The following is a 21201-nucleotide window of genomic DNA, read 5'->3' as shown; positions in this document are numbered from 1 at the left end:
TACTAATTCGCAAGTGAATACATATGATTAAGTAGTGTATTCAAGTATATTCATTCATAATCTAATAAAATGTAAATATCTGAATGAGTATTGGACTTGAAGGGAGTGTTGCCACTGTTTAAAGCATTTTCAATCTTCCCTTTGGAATTACCTTTGGAACCATTCAATGGACCACTCAAGAAAGTCTGTCCCATTATCTCTAGTTATTTCCTTGACATAATATCTTACTCGTAATATTCTCATCTTAGTAAACGATACTGAAGATCTTTTAAATCTGTCACTCCTTTTCAGCTGCTGGTTCTGATTACAGGTTTGTACTTATTAATAGCTGATGTTTACCAGTATCTGCCTTTTCTTCTTTTTCCTCTTGCTTTCGCATCATCCTTCTTTATCACAGTGTAGGGACCTGGGCACCAATAGCAATTGGCTCAGGTACATTGTCGAGATGATTATAGCTTGAAAGCTATAATTTCATACATGAATGGCTTGGCAATTGGTACCATAACACCTTTGCCTCCCTATACTTAACATAAGGTAGGACTTCTCTGTCATGGCTTTGACTGGTAGTCAACTAGAATGATTTTATCTAGTCAAGTCATTTTTTTACTGGAGACTGGACATCTTCTAGTGTACATTACCACTGTCACAGCGGAACTTATTCTTGCAGTCGACCTCTTCAATTTTGCAGAGCTTGGATGGAATGCATGGTCGAAAAGTCACCAGGGGCTCAGTACATGGTTGTCCTCCAAACTGACCAGGGCGCAAGATGGATCTAACCTTAAACTGAAAGGAAAGTAGAGAAGGGTGAGGAACTTAGAAGCAGGGTCAAAGCCAGAATGTATCTAAGAAAACTGGACTTCTTAATCATCACAGTGACTCTTCCTCCAGCAATTTTTCCTAAATTAACTAATGAGTTTTCCAATTCTATTATTGTGTGCCCTTAGAGAAGTCAGCACCTCTCTGGGCCTCACTTTTCTAAACTGTAAAATGAGAAAGCAGGACAATAGATTTCTAAGACTTTGTACACTGAAACCATAAGAAAATAAATTAAATCAAATGCACAAATATTTGCTGAGTATCCTGCATGCAGTATATCTTCCAGGTAGTAACAATAGCACTTTTAAAGATTTATTTACTTATTTGAGACAGAGAGAGAGAAAGCACAAGCATAGAGAGCAGATGGAGACAGAGAGCGAATTTCAAGCAGACTCTGTGAGTGCAGAGCCTGACGTGGGCCTGGAGCCCATGACCTTGAGATCATGACCTTACCTGAAACCAAGAGTCAGAGACTTAACTGACTGCAGCACCCAGGTGCCCACAATAGCACTTTCATATCTCAGAGGGAGTGTGAACTGATCAATTTGAAAGGATTCGGGGGTTCTTCTGTGTGAGGAAGTCAGCATGGAAACCAAGGTTGACATATTCTCCACATTTTAAAGGATTTTAAAATGTGAGTAATGAAACAGGGAGTCAGAGAAGGATAGGAATAGGACAGGATCAAAAAGTACTGGCTTTGAAATCAGAAAAATCCAAGTTCAAAATACAGCACTCTATTCATCAGAGGTATATTCTTGGGAAAGTTACTGATTCCCCAATGAGTTATAAATTCCCCATCTGTCAATGGGGTAGGAAAACACACTCTGATGTGAAGTTTGAATAAGATGATATAAGGACTTAGAACAGTTTCCCTCTAAGAGTGGGTGCTCCATAAATCAGTTCCTCTTTTCCACCTAATGTGTGAATGCTCAGCACTGCTGCGACTATGGTTTATGTGGGCCAATGCCCTTATAGGAATGAGCTAAGGTGAGTAAACATTACAGCTTGGAACAATAAACAAGTCGAGGGACTTTCCTGTGAAGAGAGGGAAATTAGAGGAAGGGTCAGGAGTCAGTCATTTGATTAATGTCTTTACTTTCTGTCTGATTTTAAACCTTGGACTGAAATCCCCATTTTCTAGCATCTGCTTTTACTTTCTGAGCTCTCAGAGGGAACAAGCAGTGGAATTCAGACCTCAGTAAGTACAATGCCAACATTGGGGCAGAAGTTCCTTTTGGAGCTCATATGATAGTAAAACATGTAAATGAGTCCACTTCCCTCTACTCCCATCAAAGGAAAAAAAAATTGCTAAATGGAATTTTCCCTCAGTGGAAGCTGGGATTGTTTATTTTCAGAAATTGAAGAAATTGAGCATTCCTGCCAAGTTTTCCAAGTTTTTCATTGTGATTAGGATTTCCTGAAGATGCCCATGGGGCACTTACCTGCTTTTCAACACAAGGGTCGCAGTCTGACCACGGTCCATAATCTCCCAGGACACAGTTGATAGGACAGTGTTGCCAGTTACATTCTCTGGTCTCCAGTTTTTTGCAAATCTGGTCACAAAAGTTACCCAGATAGTACTGATCAACCACTATTTTTCTGTCATAGTAAGGAGAAAGCTGTTTAGAATGAATATATTCACTGTGGTTCTAGCCCCATAAGAAAAATATCATTGAACATTAGCCACAATGAGTAAAAGAAAGTTTTTCTTTTATTATTATTATTATTATTAACATATAATGTATTATTTGTTTCAGGGGTACAGGTCTGTGATTCATCAGTCTCACACAAGTCACAGCACTGTCCATAGCACATACCCTCCCCAATGTCCATCCCCCAGCCACCCCATCCATCCCACCCTCCTTCACTCCAGCAGCCCTCAGTTTATTTCCTGAGATTAAGAGTCTCTTATGGTTGGTCTCCCTCTCTGGTTTCATCTTGTTTCATTTTTCCCTCCCTTCCCCTGTGATCATCTGTCTTGTTTCTCAAATTCCTCATACAGTGAGATTATATGATGATTGTCTTTCTTTGATTGACTTATTTCACTTAGCATAATATCCTCTAGTTCCATCCACATCATTGCAAATAGAAAGATTTTATTTTTTGATTGCTGCATAATATTCCATGGTATATATACCACATCTTTTTAACCCATTCATCTGTTTAGTGGACATCTAGGCTCAGAAAGAGGGTTTTCATGGAAAATCAAGCAAGTTGGCATCTGTGCAGTTCTTACCACTTAATGGAATTTGGGACTGGATTCATAATTTGTGGGGCACAGGGCAAACTGAACATGAGGGGCCTCTTGTTAAAAAAATTATTAAAAATTTTAAGACACTACTGGCAGAGCATTAAGCCAAGCATGGAGCCCTTCTTGGTGTGGTCTTATGTGACTGCATAAGTCACATATCCATGAAGCTGGTCCTCAGGGAATTCCTGGAAGGGACTGGATGGAAAAGAAAAGAAAAAAATTCCTGCAAATTTCTTAAAATATGACAACACTGTTTGATAAGTATCATGATTAAGACAGAGTCGGAGTACTATGGGGCCGAAGATTCAAAGAGAAAATAATAGAGGAGATACATCTTGAAAAATTCATGTGACTCCTCTAGGCACCAAAGGGAAGGGCAAGTGAAAGGGAAAAGGTATGCCAAGATTAGAGGTGGAGGAGCATGACGTATTCCTGGTAGGGCTTATGGGATGGGCCTGGGCATTGCTGGCTAAGAGGAGCCGGAATGATTGTTGTGCTTTATTTGGTGGACAGTAGAAAGCTATGGAGGGTCTTTTGAGGGAAAGAGTCTGAAAATCTTTAACATACTTGGTGGATGGTTTATTGAGGGAGTCAGCTGGTGATTTTAATGAGACTCGTACTGAGCATGTAAAAATGGTTTTCTATAATAGGTCTCTAAAAAGCTATAATAATTAAAACACATTAAATATATGCTTTTCTTCCCAAGTTATGTGAGCATCTCTATGCAACAGAGACATCTAACAGAGTTAAAGAAGCTATGGGGGATAAGTAGTCTGAATCCATGAGAAGACTGAATTATTAAATGTTATCGAGTAAACATGTTCTCTTCTCTTCTTATACTTGCCAACAATCAAGCTAATAGCTAATAGTGCTGCTCAATTGAGGTCATGTTAGACTCAGTTTAATGAGTAGAAAATTCTCTATAATTAACTCACTAACTGTAGGCAAGCAGAGTTATACACTGCAAAAAGGTTTGAGTAGTAATTCTTAGTAAGTTAAATAGTCAACAGAAAATACTGCACATATTCTTAATTAAAGTTCTTTGAGGCTCCTTGATTTTATGGAGTGAAAAAATGTAGACTGCATTTCAACCTTATGTGGAAAAGACTTAAATTCCATCCAAATCAAATTCGATGATTTCTTACTTTGATACACACACACACACACACACAGACATTTCCCCTCCCCCCTTTGCTTAGTGTAGCATTTTTGATATTACTAAGTCTATCTGTGAAGTTTCCCGTGACACAAAGACAATCTACAGAGCTTATGCCCACCTCTGTCTGCTCTGGATTCCATAATTGCAGCTTTTTGAGCAGCTGGACCACTGACTCCATGGGTAGTGATCACAGTAACAGGGTTGGCACTTGCCAATCAGAGCACTCAGGAGGATGAAATACAAGACGGAGTGTCCAGCCATGCCTTGAAAGCCTCTAAGCCCTGAAGAGGAATTATAGAATACATATCAAATGCTCGTTGAGAGTAAAACTTTACAAGTCATTCTCAGTTAAGAAATAAGACATGATGTTAGGAAACAGTTGCATTTCCCTGCCTTCCTTAAGGCTGGTTAATACCTATAAATTTACATACTCATGACTACAAATCCTACTTTTACATATTTTTTCAGTGAATGTTCCCAGAGTTACAACTCTCAGTTCTAGTAAGTTTCTCCAAACTGTTTGTGATAGGCTATAAGACAAAGTACTACAGTATATGTTTGTAGCACGTTTCATTCCAAAATGGAAATTCTTATATAATCTTAACACTTTTATTTTATTTTATTTTTATTTATTTATTTATTTTTAAAGATCTTATTTATTTGACAGAGAGAGATCAGAAGTAGGCAGAGCAGCAGGCAGAGAGAGAAGGGGAAGCAGACTCCCTGCTGAGCAGAGAGCTCAATGTGGGGCTCGATCCCAGGACCCTGAGATCATGACCTGAGCCGAAGGCAGAGGCTTAACCCACTGAGCCACCCAGGTGCCCCAACACTTTTTTTTTTTAAAAATTAAAAAAGATTCATTTATTTGAGAGAGAGAGAACACGTGAGTTGGGGGAGGAGCACAGAGGGAGGGGGAGAGACAAGCCGACTCTGCGCTGAGCGTGGAGCCCATTGCCAGGCTCCATGTGAGGCTCCATGTGAGGCTTGACCTCATGACTCAAGATCATGACCTGAGCTGAAATCGAGAGTTGGACGCTCAGCCAGCTGAGCCACCCAGGTGCCCTAACCTTACATTTTTTGAAACAGCTGCTCATTTTGTGTGGGCAATACCTTCGATTACATTGCAGTTTTTCATACTTTTCAGGGACTGGGGAAGGAGTTTGGAGCATTTTTCTGGAAGCTCTATTTAGTTCCCTGGTATCCTAGAAACTGCTAAAGAGAAAGTTCAATGCCCAAGTATCTCTACTTATGGAGTCATAGAAGTTAGAGCTGAAATGAACCTTGAGGTCTCCAGGTTAAACCCCCTCATTTTATGAATGATGAAACTGGGGCTTTAAGGTGGGAAATAATGTTGAGGCTTCCTGACAACTAAGCGTCCAGGACTCTTCATTCTTGGATGAGGTGCATTCCTTCATTGAAGTTCTGATCACACTAACGATTGCATTACTGCAGCATCTAGATGCCCTGAACTCCGCTCCAACTCCCCCCAACCCCACACACAGAGGCCACAAGAGGGTTCATCCCTATGAAGCTGAATGCCAGAGAAAACGTTGACCAGCGTTCTCCTCTGTGTGCTATGGAGCCTTGGGGATCTGTGAGCAATGAGAGGAATTTGCGAAACCACCTCTGTCCCCACTGTTGCTATTTTGATCCTTTTATCTCTAACAAAACATGCACCATGATTAAATATATAGAGAAAATGCTGCTGTAATTAATAGAGTAACTTTCATTTAAAGAGATAAAACATCATTCACTTAATTTTTTCTTCCTTTTTAAAAAGATTTATTTATTTATTTTAGAGTGGCAGGGAGTGGGGGGAGCTGAGGGAGAGGGACACACGGACATGGGGCTCCATCCCACAACCCTGAGATTATGACCTGAGCTAAAACCAAGAGTTGGACACTTAACCGACTGAGTTACCCAGAAGGCCCACCATTCACTTAATTTTTGTGTCTGTTTCATTATCTATAAAACAGCAGTTATACTCTACCGTCTTCATAAGACTTTTGTTAGAATTCAGTAAGAAAATTCATGCAAAGCGCTTAGAACAATCCTTGGCATGGAATCATCACTCAATAAAAATTAGTTTTACAAGTTAGTAATAACATGTAAGAGTGTTACAGATTTAATTGTAGCTGGTGCTCATGCATTTTTCAAAATCAGGGGCTCCTCAATTGAAGTAAGGATCATATGAAGGCCAAAAATATGTTTTGATATTAAATAAGGCTATTCACATTCAAAAAGATTTAGAAATATGGTGTTAATTGCTTTTCATCTTACAAATAAAATCAGATCTCTGATCATTTGATTTGAAATTGCAATTTCCCACCAGTGTTTCCTATGGCCTTTCCCTGCTTTATTTTTCTTTGTTATATATCCCCTCTTGATATATAAATGACTACTTAAGTTTAAATAAATATCCCTTCCCTCTTTCCTTCTTCATTAGAATATAAACAGGGTGGTGCTTGATCTCTTTTGTCTGTTTTATTCATTTCAGCATTTAGAAGAATGAGAGCAAGCAGAGCATATAATGAATAAATATTTTTGAATTGAGTCTAGGGAATATTTTAGAAATGGGTTTTTATGACATATGAATACCATAACATGAGTCCATAATTACAGCCACTTTTGTAATATTATTCTTAAAATTTCTGCCAAATTAAGGATACTTCATAGACTTTAGAAATTGTCTCTCACTTTTTTAGCAAGACTGACAGTTTGCAGTATAACTTAGCTTTGTTATAATAGTTGACTGAAATAAAAAAACTACACCTTTTGAGAGTCAGATTTCTTTTTAAAACACCTGTAATTTAGTTAGTCCACCTCTATTTCTTTGATAACATTTATTAAGTCCTAAACTGTATCAAGATGTATGAAGAAGAAAATTAAAATGGCTTATAATTTAATCAACCAGAAAATTTCTGCTGACATTCAAAAAAAGTTAAAATAACACATGCTTATATTTGAAAATTTTAAACAGAACACAAGTTACAAATATAAGGCTGGAGTTCTCTTCTACTTGTAACCAGAACACACATCATCACATAATCTTCCCACACATCATCACATAATCAGCATAATACACTTTGAAGTTCTTTCCGTATTGACGGATGCATACTTACTTCATCCTTTTAATGTCTGCATAGTTTATACCATATGGATGTATTACATCGGATTTAATTATTGTTCTAATTTTAAACATTCAGTATATACACACACACTACAATAAACATCTTTGTATTATATCTTCGTATAATTTTGTTGTATATCCATGGGATCAGTATGTGTGTTCCCAGCAGTAGATGGCTTAATCAAGGGATATGAAATTTAAAATATTAATAGGTATTGCCAAATTGCCCTACTGAAATATGGCTCCCTCAAATGTTTCAGAGGTAAGTTTCTGATTATATTTTAATGTGGTCATTTTATGTTTCATAGTTGTGGTTAAAAAAAATACTTCAGAAAACATCTTCATTCAAACCAAGAGTATGAGACCAGATATAAAAATTGTTTCTCCAATACGCTCAGACTTAGCAGCATTTCTTCCTAATAAATCAGTGAGATTTTTGCACTTCCCTACCAACTCAGAGAAAAATGCTAGAATAAAAGCAACCCAAACTACTGAACATGTGACTGAATGTCCTTCAATTTAAATTGGAATTGATGTACATTTGAGTATCCATTGTGTACTGCTGCCGGTTGAGTGAGATGCAGAGAATAGACTACGTTATCACTGCCTGGAGAGGGTAGACAGAAACTGAACATTCTTCCCAAGCTTTTTATCCAAGCTTTTTAAATGCAACTCATAGATAAGCCACTACTTATCTATAAACTGCTACTGCCCTGGGCTATTTGAATCATAAAAATTAAAGATTGCTGCACTTGCCTGCTGATCCACGCTCACTGGTAAGTAACTCACCTTTCCTGGTTTTCCTGAGCAGAGCCATAGGACATAGAGACAAATGGTGTCCAGACAGAATTTAGCCTGTAATCAGACAGAATAGTGTGTCTTAAACATCAGACCCAAGCTCCAGATTGGGTGGTTTTTCACTGGCTTCGGGGTTGGTTCAGGAGTTGAGGCTCCTAAACAATGTGACGTTTCCTGGTAAACAGTCACTAGACCAACCACCTCCCTACCCTCCAACCCCCCAAACTGGGATCTTCTCATATAGGAACTGCTAACAAGGAGGCCTAAACTGGAGAGTGTTTTGTTGTTGTTTGTTTGTTTATTTATTTATTTATTTATTTTTCTGATTAGATTTTGAAGAGATCATTTTTCCTCCAGGGTGGCTCCTTCAATTGTAAAGAAAACAAACTCTTGAAGTATTTTGCTGAACCAGCGTGTCGATGATTAGGGGAACTTGAATTACAAGAGATTTCCAGTTCTCAGTTCTCAGCAAACAATATCTGTTTCCATGTCCAAACGCTTGAAAAGCATAGATGGACTTTATTCCAGCTAACAGCAAAAAACGCAGGAACAGAACCCTTATAAAATTATTCTGATCTCTTCTCTGGATGTAACTATTTTGAGGTGATTTAGAAAATGATATAAATTAAAATGGTGACATCAAAGCTTCTTGTTTGAGGAGATGCTAATAAAAGAACTCATTGGTATCGTCACCTTTTTTAAGATTTGACTGTTAGGAGGAAACATCATTTTACGTTAGAAGGATAATTTTCGTTCAAATAAAGGTAACTATTTCTCTAATTTTGTTATTACCACGGTCCAGCATATAATATCAAATGTTTCCTTACTTATTAATTTTCAACGTCTCTAGGCTTTTGGATATACCTACAATGACAGGTGAACATTTTAGCCATTACTGTACAATTTTCATAGAAACATGGAACAGAATAGGAAGAATCTTCTGTTGGGGTGTCATCATGGGAGGGCAGTGATTATGCAGCTCTTTTGGACCCTAAAAATCAGTGATACCACTGAACCGCTGAGGATAGATTTGTGAGCCTTTAGAGAATTCTAGTGGAGAGTGAAGTCCTTCTCATTCTGATCTGTCACCGTCTGGTGTACTTGCCTCACAGGAACCATCTGTCTATAGGGCCGTTCGGCATAACTTACCCAACAGTTCAGAGGATGCTCTCATCTACCCCCAGCTGTAGGTACTTCCTTTCCATCTCCTTGTACATTTCTTGAATCTCTTTATTTCATATTATTTTTTCTTCTGCACATGCCCCAGAATCTCAAGAAATGATATGTACTGTTGTTAGGACAGGTCGGGGAGTGCAGGCACATGACTCATCTTTTGGTTAAAGGTTATGTTTGCTTTACTTGTTAACTCTAGTTTAACTCATAGAAGAAACTTGATCTCAGCAAGGTAGTTCTCGGGCAGGATAATTCTTTAAGAAACATGAGCCTTTAGTTCTTTTGAGATTTAAGCAAAGTAGTTATTTCTTTTTTTAAGAGAAAGGCAAATAAACTGCTATAGTCTGAGTTGTGTATTTTCATGCACAAAAGGGTAAGATTGTTGGAAACATGATCCTCAGCTTTGAAATATTAAGATTATGAATGAAATCACTATATCAGTCATCTTTAAACAAAATCTTCCCTGCAGATGGCTGAAAAACCAAAGGTCCCTCCTCACAATGAAAATGGTTTACAGGATAATCCAAACAAGCTTTCCCCCTCCTATTGCTAAGTAACACATGGCCCTGTCTTAGAGATCTAACAATACCTAGAGTTTTGTCAAAATAAACACTCTGTGGAAACTCTGGGTTTCACAAATGATGACTTCAATCAGCAGTCACCCTGAAACTCTAAGTGAAGTACTATACAGGGTCCTCAGTTTTCAATGATTTTTCCCATTAAAGGGATTGTAATAGGTATTGCTCTCAAAAAGAAATCTCTGACTCCATTTTTAAAAATCATTTAGAATAAATTGCTCAAAATTGCCTGCCCCCAGATGCCTGGGTGGCTCAGTCATTAAGCATCTGCCTTCAGCTCAGGTCATGATATCAGGGTTCGAGCTCAACATCAGGCTCCCTGCTTGGCAGGAAGTCTGCTTCTCCCTCTCCCCCACCCCCTGCTTGCATTCCTTCTCTCACTGTGTCTCTGTCAAGTAAATAAATAAAATCTTTTTTTAAAAAAATTGTTGGGGCGCCTCGGTGGCTCAGTTGGTTAAGCCACTGCCTTTGACTCGGGTGATGATCCTGGAGTTCCAATCCAGTCCCATTTCAGGCTTCCCCTGCTCTGCAGTGAGCCTGCTTCTCCCTTTTCTTCTGCCTGCCACTCCCCTTGATTGTGCTCTCTCTCTTTCTCTCTCTGTCAAATAAATAAGTAAAATTTTTTAAAAAAATTGTCTTCCCCTTTAGGAATGAAAGATAAAATATCTATTGATTCTTTTTTTTTTTTTTTAAGAGAGAGAGAGAGGGTAAAAGAGAAAGGGTGCGGGGAGGCAGAAGAAGAGAGAGAGAGAGAGAGAATCTTAATTCCATGCCCAGCCCCGATGTGAGGCTCCATCTCACAACCCTAAGATCATGACCTGAGCTGAAGTCAAGAGTCGAGACACTTAACCAGCTAAGCTACCCAGACACCCCCAAATATGTATTGATTCTTATTTTTTTCTGATTATAGAATATTCATTGAGGAAGATTTGGAAAATATGGAAAAGTGTGAAGAGGAAGATTAAAATCATTTTTAATAAGCTGACAATAATCACTCCAATATTCTGAGTAAATACTCCTTCTTTTCAATATTGTACTAGAGATCCTATAGTATTACTTACAGACAACATGATTCTGTGTATAGAAAATTCAAAAGAATCTATGGAGATATATTGATTTAATAAATGAATTTATAAGATTACTGGATGTGGCTTATTATAGAAATGTTTATTATAGAAAAAATGTTTCTATAAACCACCAAAAGCAAATTTAAACTGGAAAGATTTAAAACAGCCTCAACAAGTACACTCTTTACATCTGATGATGATTATACTTCTATGAGAGGTTCACGGTATAGCTTGAGGTGGGCTAATATGGATATTGTGCTAAGGTGAAGCAGGAAAAAAAATAGTGCAATGAAAAAAGAACACTATGGGGATAGAGAATGTGGAGAATTCTGTTTTCCTCTTGATTCTTTGATAACCAACTATGTGTTCTTCAGCAAATCCCTTTACCTCATCGAAATTGTTTTCTCTTTTGAAAGTAAGTATTCTTCAAACTTATTTCAAAATATTTTCAAAACTATTAATTATATCTCTAATATGGAAAACAGCTAAAATAAATATTCCTCAAATAACTTGTATTTTCACTATGTGGTGGGAAATAACTATCCGAGCAGGTCTAAAGATTCTTGGAAGTACAGCAGGGAGACCACTGCTCCAAGGTGACATGCTTTAACATGCATGGCAGCAACTTATCCCACACAAGTCAGCTGGAACCAGAATACAGGTACCTGGTTCAGTCTGTTCTCTTTTTCCTGTATTGTGTTGAGACTTTAAATATTGAGATCTCAGGCTAAGAAGGAAAACAGAGTGGTGTGCCGAAGACCACTGTTGAAGACACTTTGGGGGTGTGGTACAGGAGTTTCACTGTTCAGTGCCTGGGAAGATAAACAGGAGAAAAAATATATGGTGACTGGGCAAGAAAATACACCATTTAAGTATATATACTTCTTTATCTAGTTGGTTCTTTGAGGCCCTAAAATTAAATACATTTTTCCTATGGTCATTTGGAGCAAAGGGTGAATGCCAGCATTCATAACCTAGAGAGATAAAAGTCAGAAGGAAATAGGATGAGCTTAAGTAGGGTTGTTAAGTAATGTGGGTTATGCGAAAGAGAATTGAGAAGGTCATGTGCCATGGCACAGGAAAACACAGGTGGTGAGAGATAAATAGGGTAAGGAGGAATGCTTGAGATGGAGTGCAAATAGCTGAGATTCAAATACTAGAGCTGACCTAGAGTCAACAGAGAAGCTGGTAGCTTCTCAATGATGTTCATGGGTTCTCCATCTTGAGTCTCTATGGATGCCTAAATGACACATCCTACTCAAGGTCTTTTTCTAGAGTGGTGATTGGCAAACTAGAGCCAGGGAGGCAGATCTAGCTTGCTACTTATTTTGCAGATGAAGTTTTATTGGAATAGAGTCACACAATTAGTCATTGTTGAAAGCTCCCTTTGCACTACAACAGTAGAGTCATTGCAAAAGACACTATACAGCCTGCAAAGCCTAAAGTATTTACTATGTGGCCCCTTACAGAAAGTTTTCTGAACCCTGAAACCCAGAGGGAGAGATTTCTGGCCTGATCAATACAACCACAATTAGCTTTGAGAAGTAGAAGCAGAAATAGTTTTTTGTTTTTTTTTTAACTGATGAATGTGTGATTATTCAAGTGCTACGAACTGGTTGTGTGCAAAGATGCTCAGGTAGGCCTCTGCGCAAGAATCTGAGTGCTCTCTAAACAGTATTTGGACACATGATGCTGAGAAATAAAGCACATTATGAAATTAACCAGCTGAACAGTTTCAGCAGCTGCAGGTCTTCTACAGTGTTGGCTGGTCGGGCGCCTGGGTGGCTCAGTGGGTTAAGCCTCTGCCTTCAGCTCAGGTCATGATCCCAGGGTCCTGGGATCGAGTCCCACATTGGGTTCTTTGCTCAGAGGAGAGCCTGCTTCCTCCTCTCTCTCTGCCTGCCTCTCTGCCTACTTGTGATCTCTGTCTGTCAAATAAATAAATAAAGTCTTTAAAAAAAATAAATAAAGTGTTGGCTGGTGACACAGAATACCTTTTTCAATAAAATGCTCCAAAACTGTATAAAGCAGAAAGTTGCTACTAAGCTTAAATGTGTAGACTGACCAGCAGAAAAAGCCTTCATCGTGAAGGAACAGAAGGGTGTAGAGGAAATTAGAGCCAGGACATGGAAAGTTGAAATGGAGCAATTATAATTTTTCCACACGGAGAATAAGTATTCTGTTAAAATCTTTACTCCTTTCTTAACGATAATAGATTCACAGTCAAATGATATTTTCTGCCAAGAAAATAACCCCAAAACATAAGATAATGAACAGTGGAAGCTGCTATCTGAAGGCTTTTTCATATGCTAACTATTCACATGCCAACTTATCATTACAGGAAAAATACTATAATTTCTTATTAGAGCCAAGGCTAATGACCCCATCTATTTTCCCAGCCCTTTTGAGTGCACTTTGTCAGTCCATGTGTGAGTAGATAAAGTAAAATTACAAATTGAATTACTTCACTCAGAGAATCAGAAATCAAGACTCTCAAATGGAGGAAAGAGAAGTTTGCTTTGGACCTCAGGCTACCACCCTCTTTTTGCCTTTTATTACTAAAATTATTTCAGGGACCGTCTAAATTGACTGTTTAATTTCTTAATGGCTCTTCTTCATTAACTTCACTCTTTGCAACTAGAGTTTCAAATACAACAGCCTACCCAAAGTATTCACTCTGTAACCACCAGGAACCTCCTAACCGTCAAACCCAAGGACCACCTTTCAATCTGCTATTGGCTCCTGGGATATCTTATCATCCACGTTTTTCTCAGGAAATTCCTCTCTTTCTTCCTGTGGTTCTCTTCTTACTCCTCTCTGGAATTCTATCCTCGGTCTCTTTTCTTTCATCAGATATTTCATCTACGTCCACGGATTTATCCTTTACCTTTGTGTTGATTACTTCCTAGCCCACCGATCTCTGTACACCTGACCCTTGAACAACATGGGAATTAGGTGTGCGGATCTCCCATGCAGTCAAAAATCCACGTATAACCTCCGAGGCCCTAAAAATGAAACGTCTACTATTGACTGGAAACCTTACTGATAACACAAACAGTCAATGAACATATATTTTGTATGTTGTATGTATTAGATACTGTATTCTTACAATGAACTAAGTTGGAGAAAAAATGTTACTGAAAAATCCTAAGGAAGAGAAAGGACATTTACGGTACTGGACTGTAAAAAATCCACATAGAATGGACCCATGCAGTTGAAACCCACGCTGTTCAAAGGTCAACTCTATTCAAATGTTCACTAATAGTATCCAAACAGGACACCACATCACAGTGATGGCATCCTTTCTCCCCTACTTCCTGTATTCTACTGGAGGCTAAATCCTGTGCTGTACTCTCTGAAGTGTCTCTTGTCTGTGCACGTTCATCGTTTCTGCCTCTTCCCCGTGTCTATAGCCACAGCTCCGCTTCCATGAACTGATGAATTCAAAACTGGAAGATCCCTTCAGTGGCTTCAGTGGTGCTATTGTCCCTCCTAAACTACTCTTCCTGGTTAGTCCGTCTAGAGCTCACCTCTCAGTGGCACAACTCTTCTCAGAATGTTGATGATGCTCTTTTCTGAAGACCACTGAATCAGGAACAGAGTTCTAATGCCTGATATTTGAAACCCTGAACAATTGGGTCCCATATTACCCTTTTAGACTTACTTTCTCTCCTTCCTTTTGCCTACTCCGTTAGCCAACCAAATGGACGATTTGCTCAAAATGGGCTATGGAACCTCCTGACAGTGTCCTTCTTTCTTGAAACTTTTTCTTCCCCAGTTTTGTATTCTGAAATATTAGTGTATTATGTATTTGTTCTTCAAGGGCCACTCCAAGTGTATTTTCTTCTTAAACCTTTCAGTATTCCATGAACACTTTCACTCTTATGATCAGAAACTACATGATTCCTCTATCCTTTAAGCTTACATGACTCTTTTTTTTTTTTAACCTCTTGTATGGAAGGTTTTACTGCCAGGCCATATGATTATTTACTTGCTGTATTATCACCTGCTCTCTCTTACTCCATGTGATATGTTCAAATTTCCTTAATAACAGAGCCTGAATAATATATTCATTTTTATAACTGAGTAAAAAAGAAGCTAAATAAATGTTGATTGAATTGAGTTGTCCATACACAATGAATTTGCAAGAAAACTGCTGAATTTTTCATTATGTCTATACATATATGCCCTTAGCTAGAATTCCACTATGCAGGTTCTCATTAACCTGGCATAAGAGACAGCAATCTTTCCTACAGTAGATGGCTTCAGAAATTGTTTTTACTTACATGGTTACTGACTTGTTGAGCAATGCATAATGATGTTATTAAATTGAGTAAACCCTTTGGCGATTCTTTGGAATGCAAAGAAAATGAACTACCATTTTGGCTCTTAATCTAAAACTCACTTAATTTAGATAGGAATAGAAATATAGTTTGAGATAAAACAAGTCAAACCTCTGCAAGATTTTGTCCCTCCTAGGGTTATAGAGAAATCTGGATTCGGTTTTTAATTCAGGACTTTTGGAGAAAAGGCAAGAGAAAAGGTGACTCAGGTCAAAGGACAAATTCTTGAATCGGCTTCCTAATTTGCTCCTTATCCCATGCATCTTGAACACTATTACCAAGTTTTCTGTCTTAATCTGTTCTGGCTGCTGAAACAAAAAATGCCATGGACTGAGTGGCTTAGCAGCAGCAGAGATTTTTTCTGCACAGTTCTGGAGGCTGGGAAGTTCAAGGTCAGGGTGCTGGCAGATGCGAAATCTGGTGAGGGGCCACTTTCTGGTTCATAGATGGCAGAAGGGGCAAGAGAGCTCTCCAAGATCTCTTTTATCTTTTAAGGCACTAATCCTATTCATTGGGCTCCGCTCTTACAACCTAATCACCACCCAAATCCACACATCCAAATACCATCACACTGGGCATTAGGTTTCAACGTATGAATTTGGGGAGATGTGAACAGTCACTTGAAAACTTCCCTTGAATCCCATAAGGTACACCTGTTCCCTTTCCATAACACCTAGCAGCCATTTTTCTACTCTCTGCTTCTAGAGTTTGACTTTTTCTCTTTACTCCACATATAAGTGATACCATGTAGTATTTGTCTTTATCTGGTTTATTTCACTTAGCATAATGCCATCAAGTTTCATCCACGTCATCACATGACAGGATTTCCTTCTTTCTCATGGCCGAATAATATTTCGTCACACACACACACACACACACACACACACACACACACCACTTTATTCGTTTATCTGTTGATGGACACAGGTTGTTTCCACATGTTCGCTATTGTGAATAATGCTGCAAAGAATGTGAGAGTGGAAACATCTCTTCAAGATTCTGTTTTCATTTCCTTTGGATATATAACCAGTAGGGGAATTACTGGATCATAGGGTAGTTCTATTTTTAATTTTTTGAGGAACCTCCATACCGTTTTCTAGAATGACTGTACCAGTTTGCGTTCCCACCAACAGTGCACGAGGCTTCTCTTTTCTCCACATCTTTGCCAACAGTTGTCATCTCTCGTCTTTTTGATAATAGCCATTCTGACAGGTGTGAGGTAATAGCTTGCTGTGGTTTGGATTTGCATTTCCCTGATGCTGAGTGATGTTGAGCAGCCTTTTTTTTTTTTTTTTCCTGAGCATCTTTTCATGTGTCTGTTGGCTATTCGTACGGCCTTCATTTTTATGCAGGTAAAGTATCATTAATAAAGGAGAATCTAAGTCTCTGGGTACATTAGTGATTAGCCAAGTTAATGCAACAAATCAATGGTAAAGGGGGAATTAGAGGTCTTCTGATGTCTAGTGGAACTTGTTTCACTTCGTTTTTTATTAGCTTTCAGCACTCCCATGGCCACCCCAAACCATTCTGTTAAGCTTATTTTACTTTAACAGACTGCTAATGTTTTGAGTGTAATCAGAAAAAAGCCTTTCTATAAACTAGATCTAAAAAAAGAGCAAGGATCTAATAAGCACTCTTAATATTAATTAATATTAATTTTAATATTTAAAGTATTTTCTTTATTTTATTAAAGTAACCTATTTATATTGTTAAAAAAAAAATCAGAATTCAGTTTTAAGGCAGCAAAACAATGCCACTACTTTAGCCTGTCTTACTTCCTTGTCTTCTTTATTGGACCAGTCACTTTCAATTAGAGCTGGTTTGTTTTTCTTTCCTTTTCTTCTCTTTTTTGTTTTTTATCTTTGTATTTCTTTGTACTAGTACCCATAAAACTCCATTTATCCCAGTCCCAGGTCTCTGTTATAGCTTTCATGTACACTCCATTATACACCGTTATAATTTATGCTGTAAACTATGCATTCATAAGAAGGATAACATTGCCCTCAAGAGGATGAAAACTGATTGTTGGTGGGGGTGGTGAAAAATTCTTAGATATTACAATAGTCTGTAGTCCTGTAAAGTTTAACCGTACCCAGTAGAACCTTATTCCTTAGAATTTAACTTCTCTCATTGTTGTTTTGTTTTGTTTTGTTTTGTTTTGTTTTAGGAATCATGCAGCACTGACATCGAGTTTATGGAAGAGTTGCAGAATGTATACAAGATCAGTGCTAAAGTCTATGGTGAGCAGGTGACTTCTTTTCTTTGATTGTTTGCTCTGTCTTGAGGCATATTGCAAGAGGAGCCATAATCATCAGATGTTGTTTGTGTGGGATCCTCAGTTTTTATGTGTGACTTAGGCCTTGAGAATGAAATTAAAATAGTTTATGCTTTTCATTCAAGTCTATAAGTTATTCAGTCTATTGTATTAAGTGCTGAAAAGAAAAAAATGTTGACAATATCCAAATGAACATCCAGTAGTGATTTAAAAGTCATTTTCTTATACCAAACAAAAGCTAAAAGTTGAGTTCCCTAAAAATAATTTTTAAGCAACTTAATTTTTAAATTACAGCTAACTCTTGAGTAATATAGCTTCGAACTACATGAGTCCATGTATATGCAAATTTTTTTGATAAGTACAGTGCAGTACTATAAATGTGTTCTCTCTTCCTCATGATTTTCTTAATTACATTTCCTCTCCTCTAATTTACTTTATTGTAAGAATACAGTATAAAATACATATACAAAATATCTATTAATAGAATATTTATGTTATTGGTAAGGTTTCTGGTCAGCGATAGGCTACTACTAGTCAATTTTAGGGGAATCAAAAATTTTCCCTGGATTTTTTACTGTGCAAGGGGTTAACATCCTTGACCCTTGCATTGTTCAAGAGCCAACTGTAAATTACTTTAAAAAAATAAGTTTCAAAACCTCTTATTACTGTGTGCTGTGTATGTTGATAATTTGCATATTAATTTCATACATTATAATTTATGGAACTAAATAAGTTACATAAAAATTTACCACACAAAAATCACACAGTTATGAAATTGTTACATGACACTAGCTGTTTAATATTCAAACTTTTAAAACTGTAGTCATTCTGAAACCTGTGTTGAACAAAAAGAGTAAACTTTATATTTTTCTTTTTATGTATAATGTACAGATACTCATATGATGTATAAGTAGGTATACAATGTATCACGAATACTAGCATTTCATTGCAGGGAATGAGTAATTAGGAAAAAAAGGTCGAAAAAGTTTCTTAGGGAGTGATAATGAAAAAAAGGTTGAGAAGCTGATTTAAACTATCTTACATATTTCAAGGAAATTAAAAGGAAAAAATAATTGCTTCTTTATGTACATCCACAATTGTATCATTCTGATCTTCCATCTGTGTGTAAGATTTGATTTTCCAGACCTAGTGTCTCCTGCTGGAGAAAATGGGGAGGTGGTTGATTGTCTTGAATGAGGTAACCTGATGCCTCCAAGTCCTTTGCAGGTTAAAAAGTGATGGTTCAGTATTCATTCCACGTGCCTTTTGGCATAAGTGCCTTTAGCATATAGCTTGCTCTAAGTCAGACAGTATTTTTCCATCTGCTTTCTGTTTCCAAAAGTTACTGAAATATTATGTCTACTGACATCTCTGTTCTTCTTTTCCTTTTGCATTTACAACATTTTATTTCTTTCCTATTATAATGGAGATGGATGAAATAAGTTTATATGGCCAATTGCTATGTCCAGTGGATATTCATGTAGCTTCCTAGATGGGAATAAACATAATGTTTTAACCATATTCATTTAACCAGATACTTCCCCTATCCTCTCTCCCCGTCTTAAAAAAAAATTAACATACATAAATCCTTTTAAATTTCTTCTGTAAATTAAGCTTTGCAATCCATTTTGATAACAGATATAAAGAATACAATTCATGAGGCTGTGAAGGAAAAATTTGTATTCAGCTCCGAGCTGAACTTGCCTGGGGTACTATTTATGACAGATGAATGCTGTGGCTTTATGGTTTCTCCTAAAACTGACATTTAGGGATTAAGAGGTATTGTTACCCCACTGGGCACTGGGGAGATATATGCCAGAGGAGGCAGGAAGACAAAGAGGGTAGCAGAGAATTAGTTACAAAACTGTGGTGATTTCATTATTCTACGAGGACTAGACAGTTGAATGAAACTGTGCTTGAATAAAAGTGCTTTTTCTGCTCTTCTTTCCAGTGATACTAGAGGTAATCAGTCGGGGACAACAATTACAAAATAGGCTAGATGAATGAACAATCTCCAGTGTTAGCTTACCACGCAAAATCCTCAAGACGGTGTGGACATAGCCCTACCCTCCAGGAAAAGAGACCTCAAAAACCTTTTATTGACACCATGGGATATGCCAGTCGACCTTTTGAGTGATTACATTAGCTCTATCTTTTCTAATAGGAGAGGTAAGGCACTCTATTTGAATAAAAACAGTGCTGTCTCAGGCTTAGAAGTATGAAAGAGCACAAAGATAAATCCCATTATAGGAATTCATAGTTTATACAGTCTACTCCTTTTTTAAACCCATTTATTGAAGCATGATCGACATATAAAACATTGTATGTATTTAATGTTTACAACTTGATGAGTTTGGAAGTATACACCTGTGAAGCTATCACCACACTCTATGCCATAAACACACCCATCACCTCCAAAAGTTTCCTCCTGCACTCATTATTATTTTGTGTGTGTGATAGTAGCGCTTAACAGAAGTTCTACCCTCTTAGAGAAATTTTAAGTATACAATACAGTATTGCTCACTATGGCATTATGCTACAGACTCTGTAGGATAGACCTCTAGGATTTATTCATCTTGTATAACTGGGCCCTTGTACCCTGCGCATTACCCCCTTCCCTCAGTCCCTGACAACTACCATTCTACTCTCTGCTTCTATGAGTTTGTATCCAGTCTACTGTTGATCCAATATAGTTACCAAATTTAGAAGCAATTGTTTCAGTGCTTTCATTTAGTATACAGTTTATATTATTCATATTTCAGTATTGTTGTTTCAATATTATTCTTTATTGCTTTTTTTTTTCTCTGCAGTACAGAATCCAGGCCAGGATCACATGTTTCATTTAGTCATCATTGCCTCTCTTGATACAAGAACAGATTTCTGAATTTCCGTGGTCATTAGTGGCATTGACAATTTTGAAGAATAAAGGTCAGCTACTTTTAGAATACTCATCACTTTGGGTTTGTCTGACAGTGTTGCATCTGGAGATGACATCAATTGGTTTTTGAATTTCAAATCATCATTGCATTTTGAGAATAAGTGCATTTTGGGAATCCCTGCATTTGATGTACTAGTATATATTTAGCATTTTTGTCTCTATGTTCATGAGAAAGATAAGCCTTAATTTTTCTTTCTTGAAATATATTTGTCAAGTTTGAGTGTTAAGCTTGGATTGGCTATATTAAATGAGTTGTTTGCTATTTTTCTATATTGTGGAAAAGTTTGTTTAAGACTGATGTTATTTTAAAATATTTACTAGTAAGTCCAATATGGGTCTGAATTTTTGAGGAGTAAATAATCTAATAAAATATACAATCAATTTAATAGAAACAGGACTTTATAGTTTTTCTATTTCTTTAATTTTGTCATTTGTGCTGTTTTTTTCTAGTAATTTGTCCATTTCCCTTTTTTTATTTCTTTGACCTAAAATTGTTCAAAATATGCTTCTAATTTATTTTTAGATTCTGTAGCTTCTTCAGTGATATCTTTTTAAATTGCTCCTGATATTAAAATTTTTATAACTAATAATTATTCTCTGTGTCTTAAGGTTTCTCAATTTTATTCATTTTTTCAAAGCTCTAATATTTGATCTGTTGATTTTCTCTTTAGCA

At 37.2% G+C, this 21201-nt stretch overlaps 1 protein-coding gene across 1 annotated transcript in view; it reads right to left on the bottom strand.

The window, feature by feature from the left end:
- Positions 1–9447, bottom strand: part of C6 (complement C6) — a 59706-nt gene extending 50259 nt beyond the window's left edge. Inside the window, exons 1-5 of the mRNA XM_080803313.1 lie at positions 9304–9447; positions 8146–8211; positions 4345–4507; positions 2259–2415; positions 639–783 (exon numbers count right to left, since the gene is read on the bottom strand). Of these exons, the coding sequence (XP_080659439.1) occupies positions 639–783; positions 2259–2415; positions 4345–4507; positions 8146–8173 (493 nt within the window). The 5' untranslated portion in view covers positions 8174–8211; positions 9304–9447. The remainder of the gene's footprint in view (positions 1–638; positions 784–2258; positions 2416–4344; positions 4508–8145; positions 8212–9303) is intronic.
- Between the last annotated feature and the right edge of the window lie 11754 nt (positions 9448–21201).

The sequence above is a fragment of the Martes martes genome, assembly GCF_963455335.1.
Source record: "Martes martes genome assembly, chromosome: 5".
Taxonomy (NCBI): Eukaryota; Metazoa; Chordata; class Mammalia; order Carnivora; family Mustelidae; genus Martes; species Martes martes.
Note: the sequence above shows the minus strand (reverse complement) of the source record. Positions and strands in the feature narration are given on the sequence as shown.